The sequence below is a fragment of the Rhinoderma darwinii genome, chromosome 8 (assembly GCF_050947455.1).
Source record: "Rhinoderma darwinii isolate aRhiDar2 chromosome 8, aRhiDar2.hap1, whole genome shotgun sequence".
In the NCBI taxonomy this organism is placed as follows: Eukaryota; Metazoa; Chordata; class Amphibia; order Anura; family Rhinodermatidae; genus Rhinoderma; species Rhinoderma darwinii.
In genome coordinates, this window is record NC_134694.1 from 5946190 (window position 1) to 5964798 (window position 18609).

At 47.9% G+C, this 18609-nt stretch overlaps 1 protein-coding gene across 1 annotated transcript; it reads right to left on the reverse strand.

The window, feature by feature from the left end:
• Positions 1-1145: 1145 nt before the first annotated feature.
• On the reverse strand, positions 1146-17516 carry LOC142658563 (uncharacterized). The gene is made up of 5 exons (XM_075834134.1): positions 17303-17516; positions 7205-7468; positions 6265-6345; positions 1718-1767; positions 1146-1314 (listed from the first exon to the last, which is right to left on the reverse strand). The coding sequence occupies exons 1-5, from the start codon at positions 17472-17474 to the stop codon at positions 1225-1227; spliced, it is 657 nt and encodes a 218-aa protein (XP_075690249.1). The 5' UTR covers positions 17475-17516; the 3' UTR covers positions 1146-1224.
• Positions 17517-18609: the final 1093 nt, after the last annotated feature.

Below are 18609 nucleotides of genomic sequence, written 5' to 3' on the forward strand. Positions count from 1 at the left end.
CCCCTGAACCCCTGAGGACGCTGTATATAAGTTGTTAATTTTTGTTTAAACTAATCAAAATTGATTAATTCTAAAACCCATGTATGAAGCTCCCCCTAGTGGCGAGTGCAGGCAGGAAGGGTAAAACAAAGAATACAAAAAGATGAATATATATTATGCAATGCTATATAAAAACTACGGAAAACGACAAGACCTGAAACTTGAGTGCAGTGGCCTCCAACCTGCGGCTACCTGGCTGTGGCACAACTCCAACTCCCAACCTGCCCTGACATCCCCAAGCTGGGTGTTGTACTGTAACAACAGCTAGAGGGCCACTACTTTAAGGGTAGGAACACAACAGCATGTTCAGGGTGGATACGCTGCGTCCATCTGCACAACATATTCGCCCTGGACACCGCAGGGAACGCCGTCCGAAAAACCACACCACATTGTGTTTTGTTTCCCGCCGGAATTTCCTCTGCAGAAAGCGGCGCAAAAAAAAAAGTTCATACTCACCCCCTCCCCCTTCTCTGTGCATAGTCCAGCCTCCTGGGATAACTTTGCAGGCCATCTGACCACTGCAGCCCGTGATTGGCTGCATCGATCACATGGGATGAAAGATCATCCCAGGAGGCTGGATTGGAGAATTCAATTTGCAGAGAGCAAATGTTCATTGAGGGACCCTGGGGCTATCCGACCATATTTCTTGTTGGGGCATACTTTATAAGTACACAGGCTAAGGTACTGGTGTATACATATATATGCCAGTACAATAAAAGTTTAAATTTAAAAAAAAATCTGTAAAAAAAAACAAAAACGCAAATGCACATTTATTTACAAAAATATTTACTTTATTAAATAGAAGTCCTAAAACTAATAAAAATACATATTTGATATTCTCAAGCAACGACCTGTACAACAAATTTATAGCGTTATTTCATATATAATAATAATTTTAAAAAATAAAATAAAGTTAAAATTGTTCTCAAGGCAAAAATTGGGTTGAGCCAGAATCGCACACAAAGTTTTGTGACCGTTTTTGGTACCGTTTTTTTGTTTTTTTTTAAGCAAACACAAAAGTGGACATAAATCAGTCTCTTTTATATATATATATATATATATATATATATATATATATATATATATATATATATATATACTGTCCTTCCTTTTATGGCTTTGGATAACGAACCAAAACTGCATCAAAACAGTGTGCAGACCCGACCATGGAATCCCCTTCAGACACTATTCATGGGATGACACGTCCGCTGCTGGGTTGTCTCCTGAGATTGGCGAGCCCCGCAGATCTATCCTATGTGAGTGATCATGGAAAGTCTATAAAACAAAATATATACATATCAGATCATAAAACGGGGAATTTACTGAGCAAACCGCCCCAGAAATCTATTCCAAATACAAGAGAGCGCCACATTAATGACGTGAAGATTTTTGGTTTACATGTGCACCAGCCAGGGGGTGCTGGAAAGATGGAAATGTGTCTAATGTGATCAGGATTTGTGGCATAAATTGCAGAATACATTCGGCACAATTTTAAAGACCTTTTCGCAAAAATCCCCCCAACCCCCCCCCCCAACTATGTCTGTCTCTTAGGCCACATTCACACTGTTTGTCCTTGTTACTACCCACCGCTGATGGACACCAGTGTTTCATCATGTTACACTACCCAGAAATCCTCACCAATTACCTAAAAACCAATCAAATTGCAAATCCAAATTACCAGGAAGACGAAGACAACAATCACTGCAGGGATATTGTACATGTGATGTCCTAAACACAAAGAAAATCCACTATAATATAAATATATCAACACACATAAGAGAACTAATAAATCTGCATTGTATTAAAGTCCCAGAAACCCTGGCAGCTTCTAATAGTACTGGAGTGTTATAAGAGGAGCGGCTGATATCAGTCACACATATGATGTAATGTCTGGAGGATATAATAGTACTGGAGTGATATAAGAGGAGCGGCTGATATCAGTCACACATATGATGTAATGTCTCTGGGGGATATAATAGTGCTGGAGTGTTATAAGAGGAGCGGCTGATATCAGTCACATATGATGTAATGTCTCTGGAGGATATAATAGTGCTGGAGTGATATAAGAGGAGCGGCTGATATCAGTCACATATGATGTAATGTCTCTGGAGGATATAATAGTGCTGGAGTGTTATAAGAGGAGCGGCTGATATCAGTCACACATATGATGTAATGTCTGGAGGATATAATAGTGCTGGAGTGATATAAGAGGAGCGGCTGATATCAGTCACATATGATGTAATGTCTCTGGAGGATATAATAGTGCTGGAGTGTTATAAGAGGAGCGGCTGATATCAGTCACACATATGATGTAATGTCTGGAGGATATAATAGTGCTGGAGTGATATAAGAGGAGCGGCTGATATCAGTCACACATATGATGTAATGTCTCTGGAGGATATAATAGTACTGGAGTGATATAAGAGGAGCGGCTGATATCAGTCACATATGATGTAATGTCTCTGGAGGATATAATAGTACTGGAGTGATATAAGAGGAGCGGCTGATATCAGTCACACATATGATGTAATGTCTCTGGGGGATATAATAGTACTGGAGTGATATAAGAGGAGCGGCTGATATCAGTCACATATGATGTAATGTCTCTGGAGGATATAATAGTGCTGGAGTGATATAAGAGGAGCGGCTGATATCGGTCATATATGATGTAATGTCTCTGGAGGATATAATAGTACTGGAGTGTTATAAGAGGAGCGGCTGATATCAGTCACATATATGATGTAATGTCTCTGGAGGATATAATAGTGCTGGAGTGTTATAAGAGGAGCGGCTGATATCAGTCACACATGATGTAATGTCTCTGGAGGATATAATAGTGCTGGAGTGTTATAAGAGGAGCGGCTGATATCAGTCACACATATGATGTAATGTCTCTGGAGGATATAGTGCTGTAGTGATATAAGAGGAGCGGCTGATATCAGTCACACATATGATGTAATGTCTCTGGAGGATATAATAGTACTGGAGTGATATAAGAGGAGCGGCTGATATCAGTCACACATATGATGTAATGTCTGGAGGATATAATAGTACTGGAGTGATATAAGAGGAGCGGCTGATATCAGTCACACATATGATGTAATGTCTGGAGTATATAATAGTACTGGAGTGATATAAGAGGAGTGGCTGATATCAGTCACACATATGATGTAATGTCTGGAGTATATAATAGTACTGGAGTGATATAAGAGGAGTGGCTGATATCAGTCACATATATGATGTAATGTCTGGAGGATATAATAGTGCTGGAGTGATCTAAGAGGAGCGGCTGATATCAGTCACATATGATGTAATGTCTCTGGAGGATATAATAGTACTGGAGTGATATAAGAGGAGCGGCTGATATCAGTCACACATATGATGTAATGTCTGGAGGATATAATAGTACTGGAGTGATATAAGAGGAGTGGCTGATATCAGTCACACATATGATGTAATGTCTCTGGAGGATATAATAGTGCTGGAGTGTTATAAGAGGAGCGGCTGATATCAGTCACACATATGATGTAATGTCTCTGGAGGATATAATAGTACTGGAGTGTTATAAGAGGAGCGGCTGATATCAGTCACATATGATGTAATGTCTCTGGAGGATATAATAGTGCTGGAGTGTTATAAGAGGAGCGGCTGATATCAGTCACATATGATGTAATGTCTCTGGAGGATATAATAGTGCTGGAGTGATATAAGAGGAGCGGCTGATATCAGTCACACATATGATGTAATGTCTCTGGAGGATATAATAGTACTGGAGTGATATACGAGGAGTGGCTGATATCAGTCACAAATATGATGTAATGTCTCCGGAGGATATAATAGTACTGGAGTGTTATAAGAGGAGCGGCTGATATCAGTCACACATATGATGTATTGTCTCTGGAGGATATAATAGTACTGGAGTGATATAAGAGGAGCGGCTGATATCAGTCACACATGATGTAATGTCTCTGGAGGATATAATAGTACTGGAGTGATATAAGAGGAGCGGCTGATATCAGTCACATATGATGTAATGTCTCTGGAGGATATAATAGTGCTGGAGTGATATAAGAGGAGCGGCTGATATCAGTCACACATATGATGTAATGTCTCTGGAGGATATAATAGTGCTGGAGTGATATAAGAGGAGCGGCTGATATCAGTCACACATATGATGTAATGTCTCTGGAGGATATAATAGTACTGGAGTGATATAAGAGGAGCGGCTGATATCAGTCACACATATGATGTAATGTCTCTGGAGGATATAATAGTACTGGAGTGATATACGAGGAGTGGCTGATATCAGTCACAAATATGATGTAATGTCTCCGGAGGATATAATAGTACTGGAGTGTTATAAGAGGAGCGGCTGATATCAGTCACATATGATGTAATGTCTCTAGAGGATATAATAGTGCTGGAGTGATATAAGAGGAGCGGCTGATATCAGTCACACATATGATGTAATGTCTCTGGAGGATATAATAGTACTGGAGTGATATACGAGGAGTGGCTGATATCAGTCACAAATATGATGTAATGTCTCTGGAGGATATAATAGCACTGGAGTGATATAAGAGGAGCGGCTGATATCAGTCACACATATGATGTAATGTCTCTGGAGGATATAATAGTGCTGGAGAGTTATAAGAGGAGCGGCTGATATCAGTCACATATATGATGTAATGTCTCTGGAGGATATAATAGTACTGGAGTGATATAAGAGGAGCGGCTGATATCAGTCACATATATGATGTAATGTCTCTGGAGGATATAATAGTACTGGAGTGATATAAGAGGAGCGGCTGATATCAGTCACACATATGATGTATTGTCTCTGGAGGATATAATAGTACTGGAGTGATATAAGAGGAGCGGCTGATATCAGTCACATGATGTAATGTCTCTGGAGGATATAATAGTGCTGGAGTGATATAAGAGGAGCGGCTGATATCAGTCACATATGATGTAATGTCTGGAGGATATAATAGTGCTGGAGTGATATAAGAGGAGCGGCTGATATCAGTCACACATATGATGTAATGTCTCTGGAGGATATAATAGTGCTGGAGTGTTTATAAGAGGAGCGGCTGATATCAGTCACATATGATGTAATGTCTCTGGAGGATATAATAGTGCTGGAGTGAAATAAGAGGAGCGGCTGATATCAGTCACACATATGATGTAATGTCTCTGGAGGATATAATAGTGCTGGAGTGATAGAGGAGCGGCTGATATCCGATATATATATGATCTAATGTCTCTGGAGGATATAATAGTACTGGAGTGATATAAGAGGAGCGGCTGATATCATCACTTACATGATGTAATGTCTCTGGAGGATATAATAGTACTGGAGTGATATAAGAGGAGCGGCTGATATCAGTCACACATATGATGTAATGTCTCTGGAGGATATAATAGTACTGGAGTGATATAAGAGGAGCGGCTGATATCAGTCACATATGATGTAATGTCTCTGGAGGAAATAATAGTACTGGAGTGATATAAGAGGAGCGGCTGATATCAGTCACATATGATGTAATGTCTCTGGAGGATATAATAGTACTGGAGTGATATAAGAGGAGCGGCTGATATCATCACTTATATGATGTAATGTCTCTGGAGGATACAACAAGGCATACGTGGGGCTCCTGCTTTAATGGCCTGGATCGGAGTTAATCCAGATACAAGCCGTCTAACCCTTTAGATGCTGCTGTTGATCGTAACCGTGGTATCAGTGGTGTCAGAAAGAGGCTGCGCCAAACATAGACCCCCAGATCTGCCATCAGTGTATGCTGGTGAGGCTCTTTTAGTTGTTCTTCGGCGTCTACTGTGGTCACCTCTTCTGCTACTTGTATATCCTGTACTGTGATACTCCTTTTATTTCTTCACTGCCTTGTCTGTACCTTGTATCTCCTGTAACCAGGGTGCCTTGTTGTTCCAGACAGTATGAGGGCTGGCACTTCTGTTGTATTCACTTGTACTTTTGTACTTTGAAACTTAATAAATAAAATCTCTTAAAAAAACAAAAATCAGGAGCCCACCTGTTATGAAACCCATGATGGGCTTATGACACAGCGCCATCAAAAGGAGGTGAAGTGGCATAAATGCCCATAAAGACCGCTGTAAGGCATATAGGTGGTCATTAAGGGATTAAACACACATCACTGGAGACAAGTCCCCCCCCCCCCATAGAATAAACTGTACATATATACATACTTGTGTAGACAATGGAATAGCGCACAGCGGACAGTGTCGGGGTGACCGGTGGGGAGGTCGGAGCGGTCAATCTGTCAACGGCTGAAAAAAAAAAAAAGTTCATGATTATGTTATAACAATTCACCACTACAGTGTGCGCCCCCCCCCCCCCCCCCATTATGTTATATAACTTATATCTTCAGTCACTCCTTTGGGTACGGTCCCACGTAGCGGTGGCCAAAACCACGCCGTATGCCGTGCAGATTTTGCTACTACAACGGCGCTATTACTGGCAAAACTGTGGGGCCATAAACCACCGCACGCAGCATTTTTGGTCGCCGTCCTGTAAAGTTGCTGCATTTCTTATACATATTCTGTCCTTTGTGAGCACTTTTACGTAAATTTGTCTCTCAGCCGCGCGCGTGTTAGGCTGGATTCACACGAGCATGTTACGTCCGTAATGGAAGGAACGTATTTCGGCCGCAAGTCCCGGACCGAACACACTGCAGGGAGCCGGGCTCCTAGCATCATAGTTATGTACGACGCTAGGAGTCCCTGCCTCGCTGCAGGACAACTGTCCCGTATTGTAATCATGTTTTCAGCCCGGCTCCCTGCAGTGTGTTCGGTCCAGAACTTGCGGCCGAAATACGTTCCGTCCATTACGGACGTAATATGCCCGTGTGAATCCAGCCTTATTGCGCTGACCACACATTCACACAATAAACGATAAAATAACTTTCACACAGGCCAATGATTGACGAGCGCTCATTGACGATCATTGCCCTGTGTAATCAAGACGGCGGTCAGCCGATAAACGAGAGAACGCTCCTTTGTTGTCCGACCGGATCGTTTATGCTGCTTGAAAATTGGTCACTTGTCGGCCGTACATCTCCCTGTGTAAACTGGCGCCAAACGGATAAAAAACCCAGGGGAGACGGGAATGGCAGAAGTTGAGGTTCACCTTGTGTACAATTATAAGTGAAGGCCGCGTTCCTTTTCGCCCCCTTGTGGTCAGTTTCTGTCACAGTACAATCTAACAGAATCCCAGACTTCCAGGTGATGCAGTTACTGTCGGGATTGCGAGAAACGTTGCGATCAAGGAAATCTCCATTCTTCCCCAAGTCAACACTCAGGTTTCTGCATCCGATTGTGAGACGGTCGACCGTATCCTCGTTGTAATGTTTCAGACATATTGTGTCCTGCTTGCAGGGCAAAGGGATCCCACCTGGAAGAAATACATTGTATATAGTCTCTACTCCATAAAACCACATGGCCGACGGAGTCCGGAATCCCCCATACACGTGAGTCGGTGGATTGGTGACTGACCTCTAATGGGCACCTTAAAGGGGTTTTCCAGTCCCTAAAAACTGATGGCCTATCGGCCATCCCCATCAATAGCGGATCGCTCAGGGTCCGGCTGCTGGGACCCCGCTGATCAGCTGCTTTGATTTCCCGTCATTCCGGTCACTGCTCATATTGTAAATCGCCGACAAAGCAGTAGTGGCGATTCCTGGTATTACAACCTTCTCCCATTAGAGCGTACGACCGCTGCGGCCCCTTCAAAGTAACTGATTGGCAGGACCTGTCACCTAACATGTCTAAGTAAATACTTATGTCATAGGGAATACAACCATTCAGAAGCTTTTTTCTTATAACTCTGCTGTATTCCGGTTCCTGTGTTATTCCTCCTAGAAATTTATGAATACATTAAAGAGGCTCTGTCACCAGATTTTGCAGCCCCTATCTGCTATTGCCTGTGATCGGCGCTGCAATGTAGATTACAGTAACGTTTTTATTTTTAAAAAACGAGCATTTTTGGCCAAGTTATGACCATTTTTGTAGTTATGCAAATGAGGCTTGCAAAAGTCCAACTGGGCGTGTTGAAAAGTAAAAGTACAACTGGGCGTGTATTATGTGCGTACATCGGGCGTGTTTACTACTTTTACTAGCTGGGCGTTCTGATGAGAAGTATCATCCACTTCTCTTCACAACGCCCAGCTTCTGGCAGATCATGCTGTGACGTCACTCACAGGTCCTGCATCGTGTCAGACGAGCGGGGACACATCGGCACCAGAGGCTACAGTTGATTCTGCAGCATCGGCGTTTGCAGGTAAGTCGATGTAGCTACTTACCTGCAAACGCCGATGCTGCTGCAGAATCATCTGTAGCCTCTGGTGCCGATGTGTCCTCGCTCGTCTGACACGATGCAGGACCTGTGAGTGACGTCACAGCGTGATCTGCCAGAAGCTGGGCGTTCTGAAGAGAAGTGCATGATACTTCTCATCAGAGCGCCCAGCTAGTAAAAGTAGTAAAAACGCCCCGATGTCCGCACATAATACACGCCCAGTTGGACTTTTACTTTTCAACACGCCCAGTTGTACTTTTGCAAGCCTCATTTGCATAAATACAAAAATGCTCATAACTTGGCCAAAAATGCTCGTTTTTTAAAAATAAAAACGTTACTGTAATCTACATTGCAGCGCCGATCACAGGCAATAGCAGATAGGGGTTGCAAAATCTGGTGACAGAGCCTCTTTAAGAACTGGGTGTTATTACTTGAGGGCGTGTCCCTAGTGACTGACACTGACCAATCACTGATGAGAGGAGACTGTAGGGACACGCCTCTCTGATAAGGGAAATGGTAATACCCAGTTGTCAATTTATTCATAAATTTTTAGGAGGAATAACAGAGGAACGGCACAACACAGAAAAGATGATCTCTGAATTTTTATAACATGGGGAGTACAAGAAGTTACTAAAATAGACACGACATGAGAGGTGACATGTTCTCCTTAATATTACCTTAAGGGAGTATTCCCATTTCAAACATTTATGGCATCTCTGGGGTGGGGGGGGGGGGGTGTATGGCGGTGGCCACGGGCTCGCGGAGAGGCCGGGGCCCAGGGCTGGTCCAACAGCGGTGATATGTCCCGGTTTGAACTGCTCTGCATCCTCAGGAAGCAGATACAGTTGAATCCAATGCTGGAGCAGAGTCGACGGCTCCTTGCTGCAGCGTTCACTCTAACGCCAGCTCCAGCTGTGAGCGGCCCGACACAGAGCCACACGCTGCACAGAGCGGAGGAGCAGAGGGATCTCCTCCACTCGTGGGAACGGGGCTAGGTAAATATTTATTTTTTTATTAGGCACTATGGGGCATTATACTGTGTGGTGACAGCTAAGGGGGCATTGTATTGTGTGGGGGCACTAAGGGGTCATTATACTGTATGGGGGCAGCTATGGGAGCATAAATACAGTATGGGGATAGCTATAGGGTCATTATACTGTGTGGGGTGGCAGTAAGGGGTCATTATACTGTGTGGGGGGCCCACTCAGATGTGTTTTGGCCCCCCCCCCCCCGTGCTAAACCCCTAGCTAGCGGAAAACTGCTGAGCAGGCCTCCTGGGAGGACGTTTCATCCCAGGAGACCGCTACGACCTGTGATTGGCTGCAGTGGCAGTCACATGGGATGAAACATCCCAGGAGGCCGGCCCCCTAATGTCATCCAGGCCGGCCTCCTGGGATGACATTTCATCCCATGTGACCTCCGCCGGTCCCAGGTCCTTAGGATGCAGATACAGTTGAATTGAATGCTGGAGCAAGAGTGACGGCTCTATGCCCCAGCATGCACTCTGCTGTGAGCGGCTCGGCGCAGGCAGGTGCGATGTCACGTCATTGTGTCTGTCTGCGCCCAGTCACTCATAGCACAGACCGGAGGAGAAGGATCCTCCACCCGTCGTGGGAACAGGGATAGGCAATTATGTTATTATTTTATTAGGCACATATGGGGGCATTATACTGGGCATGGCAGGGGGGGCTGATATGGTGGCAGCTATGGGAGCATTATACTGTATGGGGAGCATTATACTGTAGGGGGGCAGCAATGGGGGGCATTATACTGTAAGGGGGCAGCTATGGGGGGCATTATACTGTAGGGGGGCAGCAATGGGGGGCATTATACTGTAAGGGGGCAGCTATGGGGGCATTATATTGTATGGGGGTAGCATTATACTGTGGGGTCATCCATGGGGACGGTTGGGTAAGGTGGCGGGGCATAGGCGCGGGCAGGGGTCGGGTGGTGTTGGGGAGGGGTAGGGGTACCCAGGCTGAATTCATGAACTAGGGCCCATGAGCCTTTAGCTTTGCCCCTGCTGCTATTTGTTGTGGGTTTTACCTTCCTATTGAATTCGATGTGGAAAACCAGCAACAAATAAGCAGCGATTACACAAATACAATGGACACGCATAAAACTCTGCACCGCGGGACAATGTCTGAGTGGTTTTCAGTATTTCCGCAGCATCTGGATGGGACTTGTTTTATCTCATCCTCTTTGCTGCTACTGTATTCTGCTGCCGACACTCCGTAGCCTTAGGGTATGTGCACACGATGAGAGGCTTTTACGTCTGAAAAGACAGACTGTTTTCAAGAGAAAACAGCTGCCTCGTTTCAGCCGTAATTCCTCCTCCTCGCATTTTGCGAGGCTTCTCTGACAGCCGTAAATTTTGAGCTGCGCTTCATTGAGTTCAATGAAGAACGGCTCAAATTACGTCTGAAAGAAGCGCCCCGCATGTAATGTATAGAAGCGCCCCGCGTGTAATGTATAGAAGCGCCCCGCATGTAATGTATAGAAGCGTCCCCCGTGTAATGTATAGAAGCGTCCCGCGTGTAATGTCTAGAAGCGCCCCGCGTGTAATGTCTAGAAGCGCCCCGCGTGTAATGTCTAGAAGCGCCCCGCGTGTAATGTCTAGAAGCGCCCCGCGTGTAATGTCTAGAAGCGTCCCGCGTGTAATGTCTAGAAGCGCCCCGCGTGTAATGTCTAGAAGCGCCCCGCGTGTAATGTCTAGAAGCGCCCCGCGTGTAATGTCTAGAAGCGCCCCGCGTGTAATGTCTAGAAGCGCCCCGCGTGTAATGTCTAGAAGCGCCCCGCGTGTAATGTATAGAAGCGTCCCGCGTGTAATGTATAGAAGCGTCCCGCGTGTAATGTATAGAAGCGTCCCGCGTGTAATGTATAGAAGCGTCCCGCGTGTAATGTATAGAAGCGCCCCGCGTGTAATGTATAGAAGCGCCCCGCGTGTAATGTATAGAAGCGCCCCGCGTGTAATGTATAGAAGCGCCCCGCGTGTAATGTATAGAAGCGCCCCGCGTGTAATGTATAGAAGCGCCCCGCGTGTAATGTATAGAAGCGCCCCGCGTGTAATGTATAGAAGCGCCCCGCGTGTAATGTATAGAAGCGTCCCCCGTGTAATGTATAGAAGCGTCCCGCGTGTAATGTATAGAAGCGCCCCGCGTGTAATGTATAGAAGCGTCCCGCGTGTAATGTATAGAAGCGCCCCCCGTGTAATGTCTAGAAGCGTCCCCCGTGTAATGTATAGAAGCGTCCCGCGTGTAATGTCTAGAAGCGCCCCGCGTGTAATGTCTAGAAGCGTCCCGCGTGTAATGTATAGAAGCGCCCCGCGTGTAATGTATAGAAGCGCCCCGCGTGTAATGTATAGAAGCGCCCCGCGTGTAATGTATAGAAGCGTCCCGCGTGTAATGTATAGAAGCGTCCCGCGTGTAATGTATAGAAGCGTCCCGCGTGTAATGTATAGAAGCGTCCCGCGTGTAATGTATAGAAGCGTCCCGCGTGTAATGTATAGAAGCGTCCCCCGTGTAATGTATAGAATATAGAAGCGCCCCGCGTGTAATGTATAGAAGCGCCCCGCGTGTAATGTATAGAAGCGCCCCGCGTGTAATGTATAGAAGCGCCCCGCGTGTAATGTATAGAAGCGCCCCGCGTGTAATGTATAGAAGCGCCCCCCGTGTAATGTATAGAAGCGCCCCGCGTGTAATGTCTAGAAGCGTCCCCCGTGTAATGTCTAGAAGCGCCCCGCGTGTAATGTATAGAAGCGCCCCCCGTGTAATGTCTAGAAGCGTCCCCCGTGTAATGTATAGAAGCGCCCCGCGTGTAATGTCTAGAAGCGCCCCGCGTGTAATGTCTAGAAGCGCCCCGCGTGTAATGTCTAGAAGCGCCCCGCGTGTAATGTCTAGAAGCGCCCCGCGTGTAATGTATAGAAGCGCCCCGCGTGTAATGTATAGAAGCGCCCCGCGTGTAATGTATAGAAGCGCCCCGCGTGTAATGTATAGAAGCGCCCCGCGTGTAATGTATAGAAGCGCCCCGCGTGTAATGTATAGAAGCGCCCCGCGTGTAATGTATAGAAGCGCCCCGCGTGTAATGTATAGAAGCGCCCCGCGTGTAATGTATAGAAGCGCCCCGCGTGTAATGTATAGAAGCGCCCCGCGTGTAATGTATAGAAGCGCCCCGCGTGTAATGTCTAGAAGCGTCCCCCGTGTAATGTATAGAAGCGCCCCGCGTGTAATGTATAGAAGCGTCCCGCGTGTAATGTATAGAAGCGCCCCGCGTGTAATGTATAGAAGCGCCCCGCGTGTAATGTATAGAAGCGCCCCGCGTGTAATGTCTAGAAGCGCCCCGCGTGTAATGTCTAGAAGCGCCCCGCGTGTAATGTCTAGAAGCGCCCCGCGTGTAATGTCTAGAAGCGCCCCGCGTGTAATGTCTAGAAGCGCCCCGCGTGTAATGTATAGAAGCGCCCCGCGTGTAATGTATAGAAGCGCCCCGCGTGTAATGTATAGAAGCGTCCCGCGTGTAATGTATAGAAGCGCCCCGCGTGTAATGTATAGAAGCGCCCCGCGTGTAATGTCTAGAAGCGTCCCCCGTGTAATGTCTAGAAGCGTCCCGCGTGTAATGTCTAGAAGCGCCCCGCGTGTAATGTCTAGAAGCGTCCCGCGTGTAATGTATAGAAGCGCCCCGCGTGTAATGTATAGAAGCGCCCCGCGTGTAATGTATAGAAGCGTCCCGCGTGTAATGTATAGAAGCGCCCCGCGTGTAATGTATAGAAGCGCCCCGCGTGTAATGTATAGAAGCGCCCCGCGTGTAATGTATAGAAGCGCCCCGCGTGTAATGTATAGAAGCGCCCCGCGTGTAATGTATAGAAGCGCCCCGCGTGTAATGTATAGAAGCGCCCCGCGTGTAATGTATAGAAGCGCCCCGCGTGTAATGTATAGAAGCGCCCCGCGTGTAATGTATAGAAGCGCCCCGCGTGTAATGTATAGAAGCGTCCCGCGTGTAATGTATAGAAGCGTCCCGCGTGTAATGTATAGAAGCGTCCCGCGTGTAATGTATAGAAGCGTCCCGCGTGTAATGTATAGAAGCGTCCCGCGTGTAATGTATAGAAGCGTCCCGCGTGTAATGTATAGAAGCGTCCCCCGTGTAATGTATAGAATATAGAAGCGCCCCGCGTGTAATGTATAGAAGCGCCCCGCGTGTAATGTATAGAAGCGCCCCGCGTGTAATGTATAGAAGCGCCCCGCGTGTAATGTATAGAAGCGCCCCGCGTGTAATGTATAGAAGCGTCCCCCGTGTAATGTATAGAAGCGCCCCGCGTGTAATGTCTAGAAGCGTCCCCCGTGTAATGTCTAGAAGCGCCCCGCGTGTAATGTATAGAAGCGCCCCGCGTGTAATGTCTAGAAGCGTCCCCCGTGTAATGTATAGAAGCGTCCCGCGTGTAATGTATAGAAGCGCCCCGCGTGTAATGTATAGAAGCGTCCCGCGTGTAATGTATAGAAGCGCCCCGCGTGTAATGTATAGAAGCGCCCCGCGTGTAATGTCTAGAAGCGTCCCCCGTGTAATGTCTAGAAGCGCCCCGCGTGTAATGTATAGAAGCGCCCCGCGTGTAATGTATAGAAGCGCCCCGCGTGTAATGTCTAGAAGCGCCCCGCGTGTAATGTCTAGAAGCGCCCCGCGTGTAATGTCTAGAAGCGCCCCGCGTGTAATGTATAGAAGCGCCCCGCGTGTAATGTATAGAAGCGCCCCGCGTGTAATGTATAGAAGCGCCCCGCGTGTAATGTATAGAAGCGCCCCGCGTGTAATGTATAGAAGCGCCCCGCGTGTAATGTATAGAAGCGCCCCGCGTGTAATGTCTAGAAGCGTCCCCCGTGTAATGTATAGAAGCGCCCCGCGTGTAATGTCTAGAAGCGCCCCGCGTGTAATGTCTAGAAGCGCCCCGCGTGTAATGTCTAGAAGCGCCCCGCGTGTAATGTCTAGAAGCGCCCCGCGTGTAATGTATAGAAGCGCCCCGCGTGTAATGTATAGAAGCGCCCCGCGTGTAATGTATAGAAGCGTCCCGCGTGTAATGTATAGAAGCGCCCCGCGTGTAATGTCTAGAAGCGCCCCGCGTGTAATGTCTAGAAGCGTCCCCCGTGTAATGTCTAGAAGCGTCCCGCGTGTAATGTCTAGAAGCGCCCCGCGTGTAATGTCTAGAAGCGTCCCGCGTGTAATGTCTAGAAGCGCCCCGCGTGTAATGTATAGAAGCGCCCCGCGTGTAATGTATAGAAGCGTCCCGCGTGTAATGTATAGAAGCGCCCCGCGTGTAATGTATAGAAGCGCCCCGCGTGTAATGTATAGAAGCGCCCCGCGTGTAATGTATAGAAGCGCCCCGCGTGTAATGTATAGAAGCGCCCCGCGTGTAATGTATAGAAGCGCCCCGCGTGTAATGTATAGAAGCGCCCCGCGTGTAATGTATAGAAGCGTCCCGCGTGTAATGTATAGAAGCGCCCCGCGTGTAATGTCTAGAAGCGTCCCCCGTGTAATGTCTAGAAGCGTCCCGCGTGTAATGTCTAGAAGCGCCCCGCGTGTAATGTCTAGAAGCGTCCCGCGTGTAATGTATAGAAGCGCCCCCCGTGTAATGTCTAGAAGCGTCCCCCGTGTAATGTATAGAAGCGCCCCGCGTGTAATGTATAGAAGCGCCCCGCGTGTAATGTATAGAAGCGTCCCGCGTGTAATGTATAGAAGCGCCCCGCGTGTAATGTATAGAAGCGCCCCGCGTGTAATGTATAGAAGCGCCCCGCGTGTAATGTATAGAAGCGCCCCGCGTGTAATGTATAGAAGCGCCCCGCGTGTAATGTATAGAAGCGCCCCGCGTGTAATGTATAGAAGCGCCCCGCGTGTAATGTATAGAAGCGCCCCGCGTGTAATGTCTAGAAGCGCCCCGCGTGTAATGTCTAGAAGCGCCCCGCGTGTAATGTCTAGAAGCGCCCCGCGTGTAATGTCTAGAAGCGCCCCGCGTGTAATGTCTAGAAGCGCCCCGCGTGTAATGTCTAGAAGCGCCCCGCGTGTAATGTCTAGAAGCGTCCCGCGTGTAATGTATAGAAGCGTCCCGCGTGTAATGTCTAGAAGCGCCCCGCGTGTAATGTCTAGAAGCGCCCCGCGTGTAATGTCTAGAAGCGTCCCGCGTGTAATGTATAGAAGCGCCCCGCGTGTAATGTATAGAAGCGTCCCGCGTGTAATGTCTAGAAGCGCCCCGCGTGTAATGTCTAGAAGCGCCCCGCGTGTAATGTCTAGAAGCGTCCCGCGTGTAATGTATAGAAGCGTCCCGCGTGTAATGTATAGAAGCGCCCCGCACTTCTTTTGACGAGGCTGTATTTTTACAGCTGTCAAATGACGATGCGTAAATAACAGGTCGTCTGCACAGTACGTCGGCAAACCCATTCAAATGAATGGGCAGATGTTTGCCGACGTATTGTAGCCATATTTTCAGGCGTAAAACGAGGAATAATACGCCTCGTTTACGTCTGAATATAGGTCGTGTGAACCCAGCCTTAGGCCCCATGCACACGACCGTACCCGCAATCACAGCCCGCGATTGCGGGCACGGCCGGCCGCCGACTAACTGACGCATTTTCGGGCTGTGCTCCCATACAAAGCATGGGAGCACGGCCCGCAAAATTCTAAAGAACTGACATGTTCCATAATTCCCGGAACATTTCCGCGGGACGGACAACCTTCCGTAGTGCTACGGAAAGGTGTCCGCGTTCAATGAAAGTGAATGGGTCCGCAAAAACGGAGGTTTTTTACGGTCGTGTGCATGGGGCCTCAGTGTGTGAACATACCCTAAAAGGCTGGATTCACACCATGTTCGGTCTGTAAAGGACGGAACGTATTTCGGCCAGAAGAAACGGACCGAAAACTGGCAAGGGAGGCGGGATCACAGCATTAGGGTATGTGCACACACACTAATTACGTCCGTAATTGACGGACGTATTTCGGCCGCAAGTCACGGACCGAACACAGTGCAGGGAGCTGGGCTCCTAGCATCATAGTTATGTACGATGCTAGGAGTCCCTGCCTCTCTGCAGGACAACTGTCCCGTACTGTAATCATGTTTTCAGTACGGGACAGTAGTTACACGGAGAGGCAGGGACTCCTAGCGTCTGACAGTTATGACCTATTTTAGCTTTATGCTAATGAGTTTCTTAATCAACAACTGGACGTTTTTTTTTACTTTTTGGATTAGTGGGCGTTGTGTAGAGGAGTGTAGGACGCTGATTGGTCAGCGTCATACACTCCTCTCCATAACCCCCACTTGCCCATATAGTAAAACACGCCCAATTGTCCATTTAGAAAGTCATTAGCATACGATACGCCATAATCTGATAGGTGCAGGTCACAGCTCTGAGCGCCACATTTATCCGAGAATTGGGGTCCCCCGCCCCCTAGTGGAGCAGCTGCCGGCCACCGCCGGAATCAGAGCAGAAATACTGGAGCTTCTCCCATAGAAATGAATGAACTTTCTACACCACAAACCTGGCAGAGCAAGTCTGAGAAATCCCCCCCGCCCCTGGTGTCTATAGAGGAGTGGTAGCTGAACCCAACTGTGCACGACCCGATCACAAGACCCTGGAGATGACAATAATCCGCATCATAATGATCACTATCCGCAGGACACCAGGTGGTTTCCGTCATTCCCATGTCAGTGAATGGAGCTGCCGCTCTATCCAGCCAGTGCGGAGGATCTGCGGGTTCTGAACCCTCTTTCTTTCTGATGATCGGTGGGGTCCCAGCGATCAGAAATATCACCGCTTCCTGTGGATAGGTGATCATTTATAACACTCCAGAGCTACGAGTCGCAGAAGTGACGCTGGAGTTGTAGCTGTCACAGATACTGAGTTGATACACTGTAACGCCACAGCCTGCATATCCCCCGCTGCTTTATCCGTGCTGATACATTACCGTATCCACTGAAGAGGGCGCAGAACAGCAGCAGCAGGGACCTCAGCTGCATTTTGTACATGAGACGCACAGGACACCTCTGACGGACTAGAGGGACTAACAAACTTCTAGAGCGCCGGGGGGGGGAGGAGCTACAAACTTTCTGATTAACCACATGGCCTGTGTGTGTCATTATGTTGTATCATTCCGCTCATGTGGACATTCATGGCAGGTCCTTTGTGTCACACCACAATCTCCTCCTATATAGTGAATCACACGCCCTTTTCCCGGGCAGTGTGACTTGGCTCATCCACTGCTACAACCTCCGACCACCACTAGAGGAGCAATTGCTGCTGGGCAGGGTAAGTATTTCTTTTTTTCTTATATAGTTTGTTAGCAATTGTGTGAGAACTGGAGCCAAGGGAATGCTGGGAGTTGTAGTTTTCTCCTAATACCTCTTCCCTGTAATGTACTCTGATATCCCATAACAACAGTCTGGACATGCTGGGAGTTGTAGTTCTCTCCTCTTATACATCCTGTCTATGATGGTCACTTTACTAGAGCGGCTGATGGTCATTTTACGGGGGGGGGGGGGGGGGCTGATGGTCATTACTGTGAGAGGGGGGGCTGATGGTCATTACTGTGAGTGGGGGCTGATGGTCATTACTGTGAGGGGGGGCTGATGGTCATTACTGTGAGGGGGGGGCTGATGGTCTTTACTGTGAGTGGGGGGGGGGCTGATGGTCATTACTGTGTGTGGGGGGGGGCTGATGGTCATTACTGTGTGTGGGGGGGGGCTGATGGTCATTACTGTGAGGGGGGGGGGCTGATGGTCATTACTGTGAGGGGGGGCTGATGGTCATTACTGTGAGGGGGGGGCTGATGGTCTTTACTGTGAGTGGGGGCTGATGGTCATTACTGTGAGGGGGGGGGCTGATGGTCATTACTGTGAGGGGGGGCTGATGGTCATTACTGTGAGTGGGGGCTGATGGTCTTTACTGTGAGGGGGGGATGATGGTCATTACTGGGTGGGGGGGGATGATGGTCATTACTGTGAGGGGGGGGCTGATGGTCATTACTGTGAGGGGGGGCTGATGGTCATTACTGTGAGTGGGGGGCTGATGGTCATTACTGTGAGTGGGGGGCTGATGGTCTTTGAGTGGTCTTCGCCTCTGACCTCCCATTGAAATTAATAGGATGCAGAAAATACCTGCGGCGCTCGTTTGGTGCTTTTTTGTCTACGTTTTTTGCATTCGCTTCAGTGGCTTAAAAAAAAAATGTGGGCAAAAAAAGACAGTGAAAAAAAGCGTCAAATAACGTTGTCAATT